We start from the raw sequence: 13433 nt of genomic DNA, 5'->3' as shown, positions 1-13433 counted from the left end.
GTGAAGGCAAGTATTTCTTTACCATGGGTAGGTGAGGTATCTCACATCCCCGGGGTGCCCTGTTTTCATGTGAACAGGCCCTAAAGAAGTTCTTGGCACATAGTTTCCACTCCAAAATTTACCAGTAAACTGTTTTGGGTGTTGATACTGGTGAAGACCAGTGAATGGGTAAAAAGTGTTTGACCATTTTGTGACATCGCAACTTAAAATCTGATCTTGAAGTCATTTGAGAAAATACGGAGAGTTCAATTTGATTGGTTCACTCTGAATAAAGATATCAAGTTTTGCACCCTTTGACATCAAAAAATAAGAACTCAACCGTTTAGCGGGAAAATTTCATTGTGTCTTCATGTGCTGTATTTGTGTTGGGAAAAGATCAACTCCTTTGAAATTCTCCCGCTTTGCTGGAGACAATCTTCTCCAGCGTCTGTAAATAATGTTACTAGCAGCTTAATTTCAGTGTATGGAATGTGTGACGGTGGTGTATTAATTGTGCAGAAAGGGTTTCGATGTTCTTCAAGAGATCATTTTCAGAATGAAGGGATTTTTAACGACAGCACTCGTGTTAATATACAGCTAGTGTAATTTTACTACCACAAGAAATGGAAGTAGCCAAGGATTGATTGAGGCGAGCTTGTAACTTTAGCTAGATCATTGTCACAAGTAGATCAGCACACTGAAAATTGTGATTAATATACAAATTGTTGCATGTATAAAAGGCTACCAAGCAGAACTCTACTTCGATCAGTTGAGACTCATATTTTGTTTTCTGTTAATTTCAGTTGATTACAGAACATGCCACAGAATCGAAGAGTAACTGTTCAAAGTTTCCTTTTTGATTTAAGCAAAACCTTAAATTGTAGACATAAAAAACTAAATAAATGAGTCCTAGTTACATACTGTTATTGTGATGTTTGGTAGTTGTATGTAATCATATGCAGTGGATAATGATTGTCGTCGTATATAGCAGAACTATAAAGAGCTATTCATTTTCATGCTAGGTACTCAAGTGTTTATTGGCCGTCACATCTGGTCTGGCTCATTAGCGTGACTATTTTATGGCCCAAATTTTGCTGGTTTCTTGCTCAGATTTTTGTCCAAAACTCAGGGCAGTAGAATTGTCTCGCTCCTCATTCATTTATCATTCAAGTTTTGTCGCTCCTATCAGCCTGATTATCATCATGTTCTGTCTCGCTCATTAGTGTGATATTTTATGGCCAGAATCTTGCCTGTGTCTTGCTTCTAATTTTTGTACATACACTGTAACACAAGTCTTCCTTGCATGATCCATATAAATATAACTTTCCATGTGTGGAATTTAACAAGGTTTAAGACAATCACAAAACTATTTGCATTGCTTTGCTTGTCTAAATTTTTGTCATAAAATGTCAATTCAGAACAGTTTTGTTCAGCATACTATTTTGATGGGTTTTTCCTTAGAACCTCTGTGACTGGAAATGTAATAATTGTGCAAACACGGAACAACAAGAGGAAGGAATTGCCCTGTCCTCACACACCTCCACTAGGAAATCTGTCTCTACCTGGTCTCCTCAAAATTAAGAAAAGAAAGCCATTGTAATTTAAGTAATATTACACTAAACATGATTTCTTTTGCCTGTTCATGACTGGCTCATGGAGCCCTTTGATTAGCACGACAGTTGAAAAGGAGAGGGAAAGTAACAGGTTTGTCATAAAAAGTTTTCACAGGCAGCCAATAAAGGAAAACAGGCAGTGAAAAGCAAGGCCCAAAGGGCTGAGCCAACCTAGGGGGGTCTGGGGGACATGCCCCCCCCCCCTCCTGGAAAATTTGAAATTGCAGGTAGCCAAAGATACAATTTCATGCATTTTGGGGGCCAAAGTGTTGTATTTAAGCACTTGATGAACTTACAGCTCTGAAGCTCTGAAGTGTCTGAATTGGCTCCCTCTGGCTGGAAGATGTTTTTCTCACCGATGTACCGCCATAGAAAATGCAATCAAAGGAGACATTCCACAACATTTTGAAAGTTTTAAATCGACACTAAGAAGTTCACATGGCTACAACACTAGACGTGGCTACTTACCTAGATTGCCTAATCCTAAAACGGAATGCGGAAAGAGAGTGTCTAACTTCCGTTTTACAAATGACTGGATGTCTCTCTCAGTATTTTTAAGAAAGCCAAGGCCATGCACAATTTTTAAGAAAAACCTTACAAGGTTCTTAATAGATAAACATTTTTAGAAAAAATATTTTTAGATGTACAATGTATTGTTAATAGATAATTATTTGTAATTAGTTTTTTAGGACAGTAGGTAGTTTTGGTAGTTTTAGTAGTTTTAATTATTGTATATTTTATATTTTAGATCTGTGATATTTGTATTTCTTATTTTAGATTTTAATACTTTTTATTTTTATAGAGGACCTTCCTGAAAACCACGTATTTACGTGATGGGCACTTCCTCTTTAAAGATTGTTTTTATTATTATTATTATTATTATTATTATTATTATTATTATTATTACAGAAAATGAGTAGTTTATGAGCAAAAATTAGACATAGCACATGTTTTCTGAAATCAGTAAAATATACAAACTTGCACAAAGAAGAAACTGTTACAAACCAAATCACCATATTAATGAAATAATAGCATATACCACAACACTGTGTGCACAACACCAGAATAGGTGGCTACATTCTTCTTTACAGCCGGCTGCAGGCTTCCACTAAAAACCCTGACAGTGATATCAATAGTTACCCCCTCTTCACTGAGTATGTGAACAAGCAATCCATTTCCACATCCAAGATCAACAAAACTCTGTTTCTGCTTTAGATCTTTTGCATTTCGTTCCTCCTTCCATACAATCTGTTGTAAATCACACAAGTTTTAATTCAAATAAAATGAAATTAGTTAAACATGTGTTCAAATATGTCAACTAAAATTGATAAATTACATAAAACCAGAATACAATTAACCCTCAGACATGGAGAGCCCAGTGGATAGCTGGGGTAAAACAGCCTTTTAAAGCTAAAAAGCATCTAGTGAATCAACATATGCGATGGTTCCTTATTTAGATTCCATCAGTCTCCAAACATGGTCGCCATTACTCTACATACACTCTACAGCATGCAAATATGACACAACATGCTGAAATCAATCATTTAAGGCCTCCAGGGCCAGATGAGCCACACAGTGTTCTCCATTGGTTCTGTATATATACAGCTGTTTATATATGGGTTGTTGATAATTCTATGACTAAGTTCAAAGAGAGGAGAAGCAAGTCTGAAGAGGTTCTGTCTGCCACTCGCTGCCCTGATAGAGATCCTAGGTGCAGGAGGTACCTCTTCACAATCAGGTTGCCTAGGAGCATTCCCATTCAAGTGTGAGCAAGTTATCACACTTGTCCAGAGTATTCTATGGATAGTCACATATCTATGAAGTAGGAGGATTTTAATGTAAAAAAACACCTTGGCTGTTAATTAGGCAATGTACCACTCTACCGAAGGGTCTGGAAAAATACACATTCCATGTGTGACAATACCTGATCAGTAGTCTCCCTCCCCTCTGCACATGAAGTCCTAGCTTTCTAGCATTCAAAGTTTGCTCAGTACTCACCAGCAGATATGAAGCTATAGCAATATCTTCATACACAAACTTCTGTGGATCCGTTCGTTCAGGCCAAATCTACATAAGTTATGCAAACAGTAGGACGGATTATAAATTGTGACAATCCTTTTAACGTTGGATGAAAGGTGATAAATAACAAAACTAAAGGAGGCATGTAGCCCTGAGTTTTTTATAATCACCTCATATCCAACAGAGACGAATGGAATAATTACTGTTTCTTTAGTACATGTAAACAGTAATAGGACTATGTTCTGTCCAGTAATGGACAAGTCAAAAAATGTCTCTGACAGCAGTCCAATTCAGCTATTAAAGAAAGTTTTTGGATTCATCTATTTCCAGATTGGACAAGCATGTAGTCCTACCATAATGTTACATACGGCACTGCCCAAATTACTTCTAATTTGGACACTAGATTACAAACTATCAAATAATCGTGCATGCAACTGTATGGGATTTTGGGTTGGTAATATAATTAAATTCTTCAATTGACTGGATAATTGTGGACATTATTTTCAGTTAGATCTAAATGATGTGATGGTATGAAAAGGCTGGAAAATTTGACGCACATCTGCGCGCATTGTTCACTTTTTGAGTCGAATGAAGCAAGTCAGGAAAGTGAGTGAAGGAGAGTTTTCTTCCGAAATATTCTTTGCATAATCACCTCCAAAGTTGTCTAAATTTTGGAAAATTGTGCCAAACAATGAAAGGTTTTACAGGAAGATCCAAATTGAAAACATATTGATAAACACATAACAATTATTATTCTGAAGACTGTTCATCCCTGGAACTATTTTTGGTAATTCACAGAAGCTTAAACTGGTTAATGACATTTCTCTAATTATAAACATAAACTCCACTGCTATTGATAGGTCTGACGAGTGGGAGTGGTTATAAACCAAACTGTGTCTTGGTCTGAGCACATTGATACTATCAGTACAAAGATCAATAAAAGGATTGGAATGATAAAGAGAATACGACATCTTTTACCTTTACATGCTAAGCTAACACAGTGACTATACAATTGCTTAATCATCCCACCGTTTGACTATGGTGTCACAGTGTGGGGTGACAAAAATAACAACACGCTTATGGGTATGAGCTGTAAGTTCTCCAAAACAAGGCAGCCAAGGTCCTGCTTAATTTACCACCAAGAAGTTCATCAACCAAGGCACTAGATCATTTCGACCTAAAGACCCTCTCAAAGAGACGACACTTCCATAGCTGTCTTATGATGCTAAAATATCTGTCGGGGGAAATTGATTTTAAATTTGACATTAGACGCAATTACAGTAGTTTTCACTTTTATCACTCTTATCACTCTTATTGTCGTCGTTGTCGTTGTCGTCGTCATCGTCATCGTCGTCAGCATCGTCATCATGTCTGACCTCTTAGCACACGTTTGCTCTCTTGCTTCTCGCATGGCGGAGTGCTTAGAGAAATCCACTCCATATAATATTTCTTGTTTCTCTCTTTTCTGAGGCAGCATCTTGGCCTAGTGGTTAGGTTGTTGGATTGGTAACCCGGAGGCCCCAGGTTCAGATCTTCCAGCTCCCTGCCACTAGATAGGTTTGTTTGGTGGTCTGGAAACCAGCATGTCTTTTAAATAACCAAGAGGTCAGCCTCCAACCAGTTGGGATTTTGAACAAGTTTTCAGTTCTATTTATAACATTTGTTTCTCAATTTATATTATTCCCATGGCCAATCTGCACAGCAACGCTACATGTAAATATCATGACACTTAAATGTTTATGAAGTGATTTATTATGCGGATTGCTTCACATCCGCGTCAGAAGTTAGGTCAATTTTTTTTCTTCATGGTAGTCACAAATTGTAACGCAAATTGTTATTGGTGTGAATTTCTACAACAAGTACTATCTCCTCTAGCTCATTGCAATACTTGGTCTTTGTGGGAGGTTCTGTCAAGATAGGCTCAGGGCAGAGGATCAGACACAACCATCAAGCTTCCTTTTTGGTACTTTATATTGAGGTTGTAATGCTGTACAGGGCTGTCAATAAGGGCTGTAACCCGTAACACCTGTTTACGGCTGAGTATGTTTGATGGCCCCTTGATGTTATGGGTGAAGTGGCCTGTAGTTGATTCAATTCACCCATAAAGTAACAAGTTTGCTACAGGTGTGAAGATCAAGGCTACAGGTGAATTAAAACTTAATGACAGCCTTGCTGTAAGTGCAGCAACATCCTCTGGAGACTGTGGGGCAGAGCCAAGGTCCTTCTTAAATATAGCTTCAAGAGGCTGATGATCTGTTTGAACATGCACCACATCTCGACCATACAGGTACATATCAAACGTCTCACAAGCAAAAGCAACAGAGAGAAGTTCCTTCTTAATCTGAGCATAGCAACTTGCTGCTGGAGTTAGAGCTCTTGAGGCAAATGCAACTGGCTGACCCTCCTGAAGTAAGGAGGTGCCAAGACCACTGAGAGATGCATCAATTGTGAAAGTGAACACTCTATTCCCCAGGTAAACAGCCAACACCTTGAAAGACATCAGCTAAAGGGCTTAATACAGGATCCTTTGTGACATTCTCAGAAACTGCTGACTCTATCGTTAGAGCTGTAACCACATTATTGACAGGGGTATCAACACCAGGCACCATAATCTTTGCCAGACCCATGACTTGTGATGACTTCAAACCAAGCAAAGGTGTAACTTCTTGATCAGCAATAACAAAGTTAAGTTCACGCTTGTTACCTTTATGTTCCACTTTCAGCCTTGCAGAAGCAAGAGCCTTTTGCTTTGAGTGATCATGCATAAGCAGTGTGATCTCCATAGGAACAATGTTAGCTTCACTGTAATCTTTTTTTGCCCTTATGTAATTCTGCAGTGGTAAGATATTTGCAGGGGAACCAGTGTCAATTTGAAATGTTACTGATGCTGAACCATTCAAAATGAGCGAAACAAGAGCTTGATCTTTACCACTAACACTATGAACGTAAAAGACTTCTTGTTCAACCATAATAATTATGAACTTTTGCATCTTCAGACTTGCTTTGACACTTGACTGCAAAATGGCCTTCTTTGCCACACTTCTTACATTAATTTTCAGACCTGAAGCTGGCCACAACGTCCTTTCCAGTGCATCTGTACCACCACAAAACAAACACTCTTTAATCTTGGGAGGGTCCTTGCTGGGAGGTTTGCGACACGACCTTTTCTCGTGCTTGGGTTTTGACTTTTGCCCCACTGCATCAATATCTTCGTTAGCTGAAAATTCTTCTGAGATCCTGTCGCTCGCAAGGGAGAAACTTGACTTGCCTTGATAGTTTTGATGGCTTTATCTAGGTCAAGGCCTCGCTCTCCAAGAAGCTTTTCACGAACTCTGTCATTGTTTACACCAAGAATTAGCTGGTTATGAACGAGCGACTCACAAAGCGCACCAAACTCACATGACTCTGGGAGCTTCATCAATGCAGTTAACATGTAACTATCAAGCAATTCATTTGACAATTGCTCACGTTTGAAGAAAATGTATCTTTCATAAGTTTCATTACATACAGGAACACAATGCTCCTTGAACTTTTCCAAAACCCTATCAATTTTTAGAGTGTCTGACGAATCTTCCCATTGAAAGGTTTCATTCCTTCTTTGCTGATCACATTTAACAACAAAGCCACTCGCACTTCCTGTGTTTTCTTGTGAATGCCAGCTGCTAGCTTGTACAACTTCCATTCACAACGAAACAATTTCCAATTTTCTCCTTGATGCAAAAAGTCGGAAAGATTCAACAGCAAGGGAATTTTCGCAGAAGTACTGACTGCAGCCATGATACTTGCAATGCAAAGTGCAATGATCTAAATGCAAACTTGAACGCAAACTATAGTCTTCAGTGAGCTTACCACTAACGGACGAAGCATTGGACTTGAAAACTTCCAAGCTGGGAAGTAATCCGGCTTGATAAAATGGTCTAAATCCCGCTAAGTGACACCATGTTAGGATCAACGTAAGGACATAGAGCAGGATCACCTATCAGTACTTTACTTTGTTGTTAAGATTCTGAACTGGCATGTGAGCATGCATGAACAGCAAGAAAGTGTTTCTGGAGAGGTAAGCCATTGTTTGTCGATCGCCATCTGACAATATGACAAGTCTCAAATTTATTAGGGTTTCGGAAATTCAAGGACATATTACGAAGAATCATTTACTAAGAACGTGCTCTGTATACTTAATCTTTTGGTCAAAAAAATGCTTCCTGTTCGTATAAATGGACGTGTTCAACAAAACGGGCAAGTAATAGGCCATGTTCGATATATCAATATTCTGGCATGTCCCCGAGGATTTCAGGACAAAATTGTCAAGTTTCTTTTGTCCCTCAAATCCCGAAAGATACTCAGTTACAAAGAAATCATTTTAAAAGAAAAATAAATGCTACAAATTGATGTTTTGGTGTTATCTTGTCGCCATTATCAAATCCAGATTAAAGTTGTTCAGTTCAGTTAATTGTAGTTATATACTAGCTTAGGTGTTAAGAAGGAATCCACCAAAAGTTCGAGTAACAAGTGGACTAAAACTTTTTAGTGAGATTATTTTCATTGTATTGGAAACTTCAGTGCGATCCTTTTAAATATCTTCTCAAAAGAAATCATTTCTAACAACACCAAATGTAGAAAATAAACATTGACTCAGAAGTAACATATGAAACACTTAAAAGTACTGGTGAAATGAAACTGATGATGAAATTTTACCTGTGTTATACCTGACAATTTCTCTGAACTTTGAAATTTACTTGCTCGAGTTCCCATGAGAAAGTGTTTTTGGTGTTATTTCAGATAACTGTTTATATCTTTAGCTTTTAGAAAATGCAAAAAAGGACTGTAATAAACTTAAAGTTATTCTGGTACAAGGTTTGTGTCCATTAAAAACTGAAATTGCTCGATTTCCTATCGGGATTGAGTCAAGAAAAATGTGACTAACAATGTCAGGTAATAAAACACTTGTGTGTTCAAGTTTTTTCCTTTTTCTTTGTCTGGTTCTTGGTTAGTCTAGTACACCTTGTATTTTGTATCAATTATTGAAACCTATTACATTTTTAGCAACGTGTGTAAGGATATATATATATATTTTTTAATTCTCAGAAATATGGCATTGCATGATATAACTTACAAAAAGCACCAGGTGCCTACTGAGGAGTACTGTTATTTTATCAAGTTTCAAGTCTACTTTAAAATCAAATTACAAATATAATAAAGATAAGGCAAAGTTGATATTTGTTAGAATGGCCCAGTACTGGAATATATTCCTAACAACCAACATAAACAAGTCTAACACTTGAACAAAAAATGCCTAAGGGAAGGTACATTTTTAATTGGGGGGGGGGTGGGTCGGGGTATTTTAGAAATTTTTTGCGAAAAAAGCTGTGCCCTTCCACTTCCCAGAATGGATTAATGCATGACCCTTCACAAATACCTACACAAAAACATCTGACCCTCCCCCCTGAAAGGAAGGCTCAGAGAGGGAGATTGGAGAAAACACAGTCAATGTTGTTAATTGCCTCCTAGATTGTATCAGTAAGGCAGAAACGGATATGAAACATGTAACTGGTGAACAGTTGCAGAGGGTACTGAATCCCGTACTCAATCAGTGTGATGAGGTCTTGAGAAGAATCGCCTGCCTCAGACTGCCACCTGGGTATCCACGCCTACTAGAGCTAACTGATGCTGGTCCAGTAGTGGGCGTGTCCAGTGCAGAGTCCAGAATACGAATTCTAGAGAAAGCAAGAATGCATGGCAATGAAAAGGTCTTGAGAATTCACTAGGCAAGAGAAGACTTGGGACAGAATGAAGCAGAGCGGCTCAATGCATGTATAGGGGATGCTCTGTGTGATGGAGGCAGTCTTAAATGGCAGATATACGACACTTTACATGGACTTTCTGAAGAGGAAGTTAAGTCTCTTTTAACGTCAGAGCTAGAAGCGCACAGCAGTAAAGTCATGGAAAAAAATGCGTGGGTTGTTGCTGAGGAAGTGTGTCTTCGAATTGACAACTCCCCAGCACCAAGGGGGTATATTTCAGCATTTTTGGTTGACCGACCAGAAAATCAATTTTTCTACAACCGTTAGTACTTGAAAGAGTATCTTGGAGTCACCAACAATCAAAAGAGTTCTGTTCCGGGTCATGGGTATTTTTCCAAGCTAGAACAATTTGAGAGCCTCCATTGTGAGAAAAGAAGAGCTTTATATGGAGTACAGGCGAATGTCGTGTCACGAGAGAAATGGCCAACTATGTAAATTTTGTGACAAGGATGAGACTACTAGTGCTCCACTTCCAACTCGACGACCATATCCCGACTATAGCAAACTACCAAACTTCCATTATGTCTCTTGGAGTGCAACCCCCACCAATGGCCGTGAGCCAGACGACTTCCAGCCTCGAGCTCAGATTAAGCGATTGTATGAGGAAAGTAAACTAGCCAGTGGGAACAGTGACGCTATTAGAAAGATTTCAGATAAATACATTGTCCCCGAAAAGCTTGTGGCAGAGTATGTTGAGCACCTTGCCCAGATAAAAAATGCGCAAGGAGAAGAAGAAAGAGGAGACTAAAAGGGAGCAAAAGGAACGGCTGAAACGGGACTACAATGATATTAACTGGGTTGGACTGTACAGCGCCGATAAGCTGTCATCCTTGAAGGTGGACGAGCTATCCTTGTACTTTTCCCATCACAAGATCACCTTCAAAGGTAAGAAAGCTGAAAAGGTTGCAATGATCAAAGCGCACGTTGGCAGCTTGCTGTACGATTCAATGGCGTGTCAACAACCTCGGCAGCCCCCGCTAAGAAATGTACAGCAACAAGTGACCTCATTACTTTCCGAGGTTGAAACTGACTCCCAAAGTGATGTAGTAGATTGAGTTGTCAGGTCAAGCCCGAGTAGTTTAAGTAACAAATCGTCACCGGAGACTGATTTAATACCAGAAGCCCACGCGGAAACATTGCTGCCGCCAAAATATGGACGAAAGTGGGCACGGGTCGAGAGAGACAATTATGTTAGTTGGGATGAGATAGCTTTTTGATGTAATATTTCGACACCTGTAAACAATTTAGATTAATCTCGACTAGTAGCTTTGCTTGTATATACAATTTTTAGATTTCTATGTACTTCGTGTGTTTCTTAAAAAATAAGAGTCAACTAAGTGACATGGAGTAATTTTTTCCTTGCCAAAAAAAAAACCTGTCGGTTGCGAATAAAACAGGTTTGACCCTCCCCAATTTGTAAAAAGTTTACTAATGACCCTCCCCTCCGAGGCCCCGGCCCACCCCCCCCCCCCAATTAAAAACGTACCTTCCCTAAAGAGATTTAGTTCAGAATTGCTATGAAAAAAAGATATTTCATCCAATTCGCAATTCTGACCGTTTGTTAATTCTCTATCTATAGGTTTTCGACTCAGCTTGCTTTGTTATTCGCCTGATGATATCCTTGTAATAAAGATGGAATATTGCATCACAGTACTTATCTTCTCTCCTGCATATTAATTATCTATATCTTAGATCTGTAATGCACTTTTTGCACATTTCTCCCATATTATTTCTAGTTGTCAGCTGGTAAACGTTTTCAAATTGCTCGTCTGACTATGCACGCCTTGCGTATCTATTTTATACGACTTGTGACCTCGTGCACATGAGTATAGGCTACTTGGAGCCTCTTATTCCAAATGATTCTTTGCCAATTGCTTTCTGAAGCAAACGTTCCACAGAACTGTGCCCACCACAACAAGAGTTCACGATAAAATTGGGAAGAAATTGTGTAGTCATTAACATTGTAATTACAATTTATAAAGAAAAGACCTCCTACGGGTTTTAATTGGTGTTCTCAGTACCTCTTCCATGTCCCATCATTTCCATTAAATATTCGTTTCAGCCATGCTAGTCTTAAAGATTTAACCACGGAAAAGGCACAGCCTCCTAACATTATCCATAAATGGAAAAGTGATTTTAACCTTTGGGATGATCATTTGAGAGACGTTTTTCTGTTACCTCATTCTGTTGTGCTCAAATCTTATGTTAAGGCTTTCCAGTATAAAGTGCTTAACAACATACTCTACACAAATAAAAAATTATTCAAAATTGGTTACAGAACAGACGATGTTTGTACTTTTTGTGAGGCCGAACCAGAAACTTTGTACAATATCCTTTACCAATGCACTTACTCAAGGCGATTTGGAACAATTTTGAATCTTATTGGTGCCTTTTATCAAATCAACAGGTTCATCTTTCATTGCAGAATGTTATATTTAGTATAATGTCTAAGCAATGCCCTTCAACAAAATTACTAAATTACTTTATTGTTGTTGGAAAGCTATTTTTGTGGGACTGCAGAAGAAACCAAATACATCCTAAAATTAAAGGTTATCAAAACAAAATAGAAAAAAAAAATACGAAACTGAACGCAAGACAAATACATGTAAGAAGGATTATTTTGAAAAAAATGGATATTCAGCCCTGGCCAGATATCAAATCAATATGTTGATAGATTAAATATGTAATATAGTAACCAATTGAAAGAAATAATTTAGATTGTTCGCTCTCTGTACTTATGAAGTCATTCATTCATTTATTTTTTGTGTCCTTTGTTCTTGCTGTTTTTTTTTCTTGTGTACTTTTCTTTTTTGTCACTTGTAGTATAACGTAAGATACTGATGTAAACTTAAAAGCCATTTATTAATTTCTAGCCTTTGTTTTTTTCCACAAATATTATTGATGTAAGCCTGAATGGAAATAAAAATGTAAAAAAAAACAACAGCAACAACAACGTAACATTTAATAATGGCGGCGAGCAAAGACCACAAGGTCTGATTACATAACAATAAGTCACATGATACAGAAATACATGCTAATTTATGCGGTGTCCATTTAATATGGGGTCTGCTTAATACAGGTTTTACTGTATTATGAGTTCGCTTAGAGAGCCTTTGATTTCTTTTCATAAAGACAGTTGCAGAAATCCCCACGCAATGGTAGTCTCAAAAGGTTTTGGTGAGGGTGTGTACAGTGTAGCACAATTCTCCAACCCAAAGAGATTTTCAGTATCCTATTTCAGACCTAGGAACCTAAAATTGATACCCTAAGGCCTCTATTTGGAAAAAAACAATTGAGAAGGGATTCAAATTCCACAATTTTGATGGGGCAAAAATTTAGCTTCATAAAAACAACATACCAACTTCCACCTGAGAAGCCAAAACATTATCCTATTTCAAACCAAATTGAGTCACTGTAGATACCTTATTTCAGACCAAAATGCCTCAAGATCTACGATTCCCTTTAATGCCATGGAGACCTTAATTGTACAAAATTAATAAGGGAGTAGCCCCCAGGCAGTAAATCCAAGTACCAATTGAAAACAGAATCAAACAACAGTGCAGTTTTTTACCTTCACAAGCTTTTCTCCATAATCTTGCTTCAGTCTATGATAAAGCAGTGTGTACTGATCCAAAGGAACTAGTCTCAGAGATCCTTTTCTATCTTGGTCATTAGTTTGAATCTCCTCTGCCCACTTACACAGTTTAGGAAGTAAGTGAGCTTGCAGCCATTGAACTGTAGGACATAAAATGCCATCCCTCTCACTTTCAGTAGATGTCACTGTTGCACTGTCCTTTAGTTGTAATACAACTCTTAAAATAAAGAGAAAGCATGTTGAATGTTGGTCCCAGCATTATTGGATGATCATATTACGTAAAAGACATGAATGAGCATCACAGTTATGTACTACACAACTTAAACAGCTTAGAAATTACAGCGTGAAAAAAAAAAAAAAAATCAGGCTTGAATGGGTTTCAAACTCATGACCTCTGAAATACTGGTGCAATGTTCTACCAACTAA

At 38.0% G+C, this 13433-nt stretch overlaps 1 protein-coding gene across 6 annotated transcripts in view; it reads right to left on the bottom strand.

Moving 5' to 3' along the window:
- Positions 1-13433, bottom strand: part of LOC145489634 (putative tRNA (uracil-O(2)-)-methyltransferase) — a 157989-nt gene that overhangs the window by 99077 nt on the left and 45479 nt on the right. For all 6 annotated transcript variants that reach the window (XM_081468647.1, XM_081468649.1, XM_081468648.1 and 3 more), the window contains 3 exons: positions 12984-13224; positions 3591-3659; positions 2733-2840 (listed from right to left, as the gene is read on the bottom strand). In XM_081468647.1, coding sequence (XP_081324773.1) covers positions 2733-2840; positions 3591-3659; positions 12984-13224 — 418 coding nt within the window. The remainder of the gene's footprint in view (positions 1-2732; positions 2841-3590; positions 3660-12983; positions 13225-13433) is intronic.

This window comes from Orbicella franksi, chromosome 6, assembly GCF_964199315.1.
Source record: "Orbicella franksi chromosome 6, jaOrbFran1.1, whole genome shotgun sequence".
In the NCBI taxonomy this organism is placed as follows: Eukaryota; Metazoa; Cnidaria; class Anthozoa; order Scleractinia; family Merulinidae; genus Orbicella; species Orbicella franksi.
This window is presented reverse-complemented; position numbering and strand designations above follow the sequence as displayed.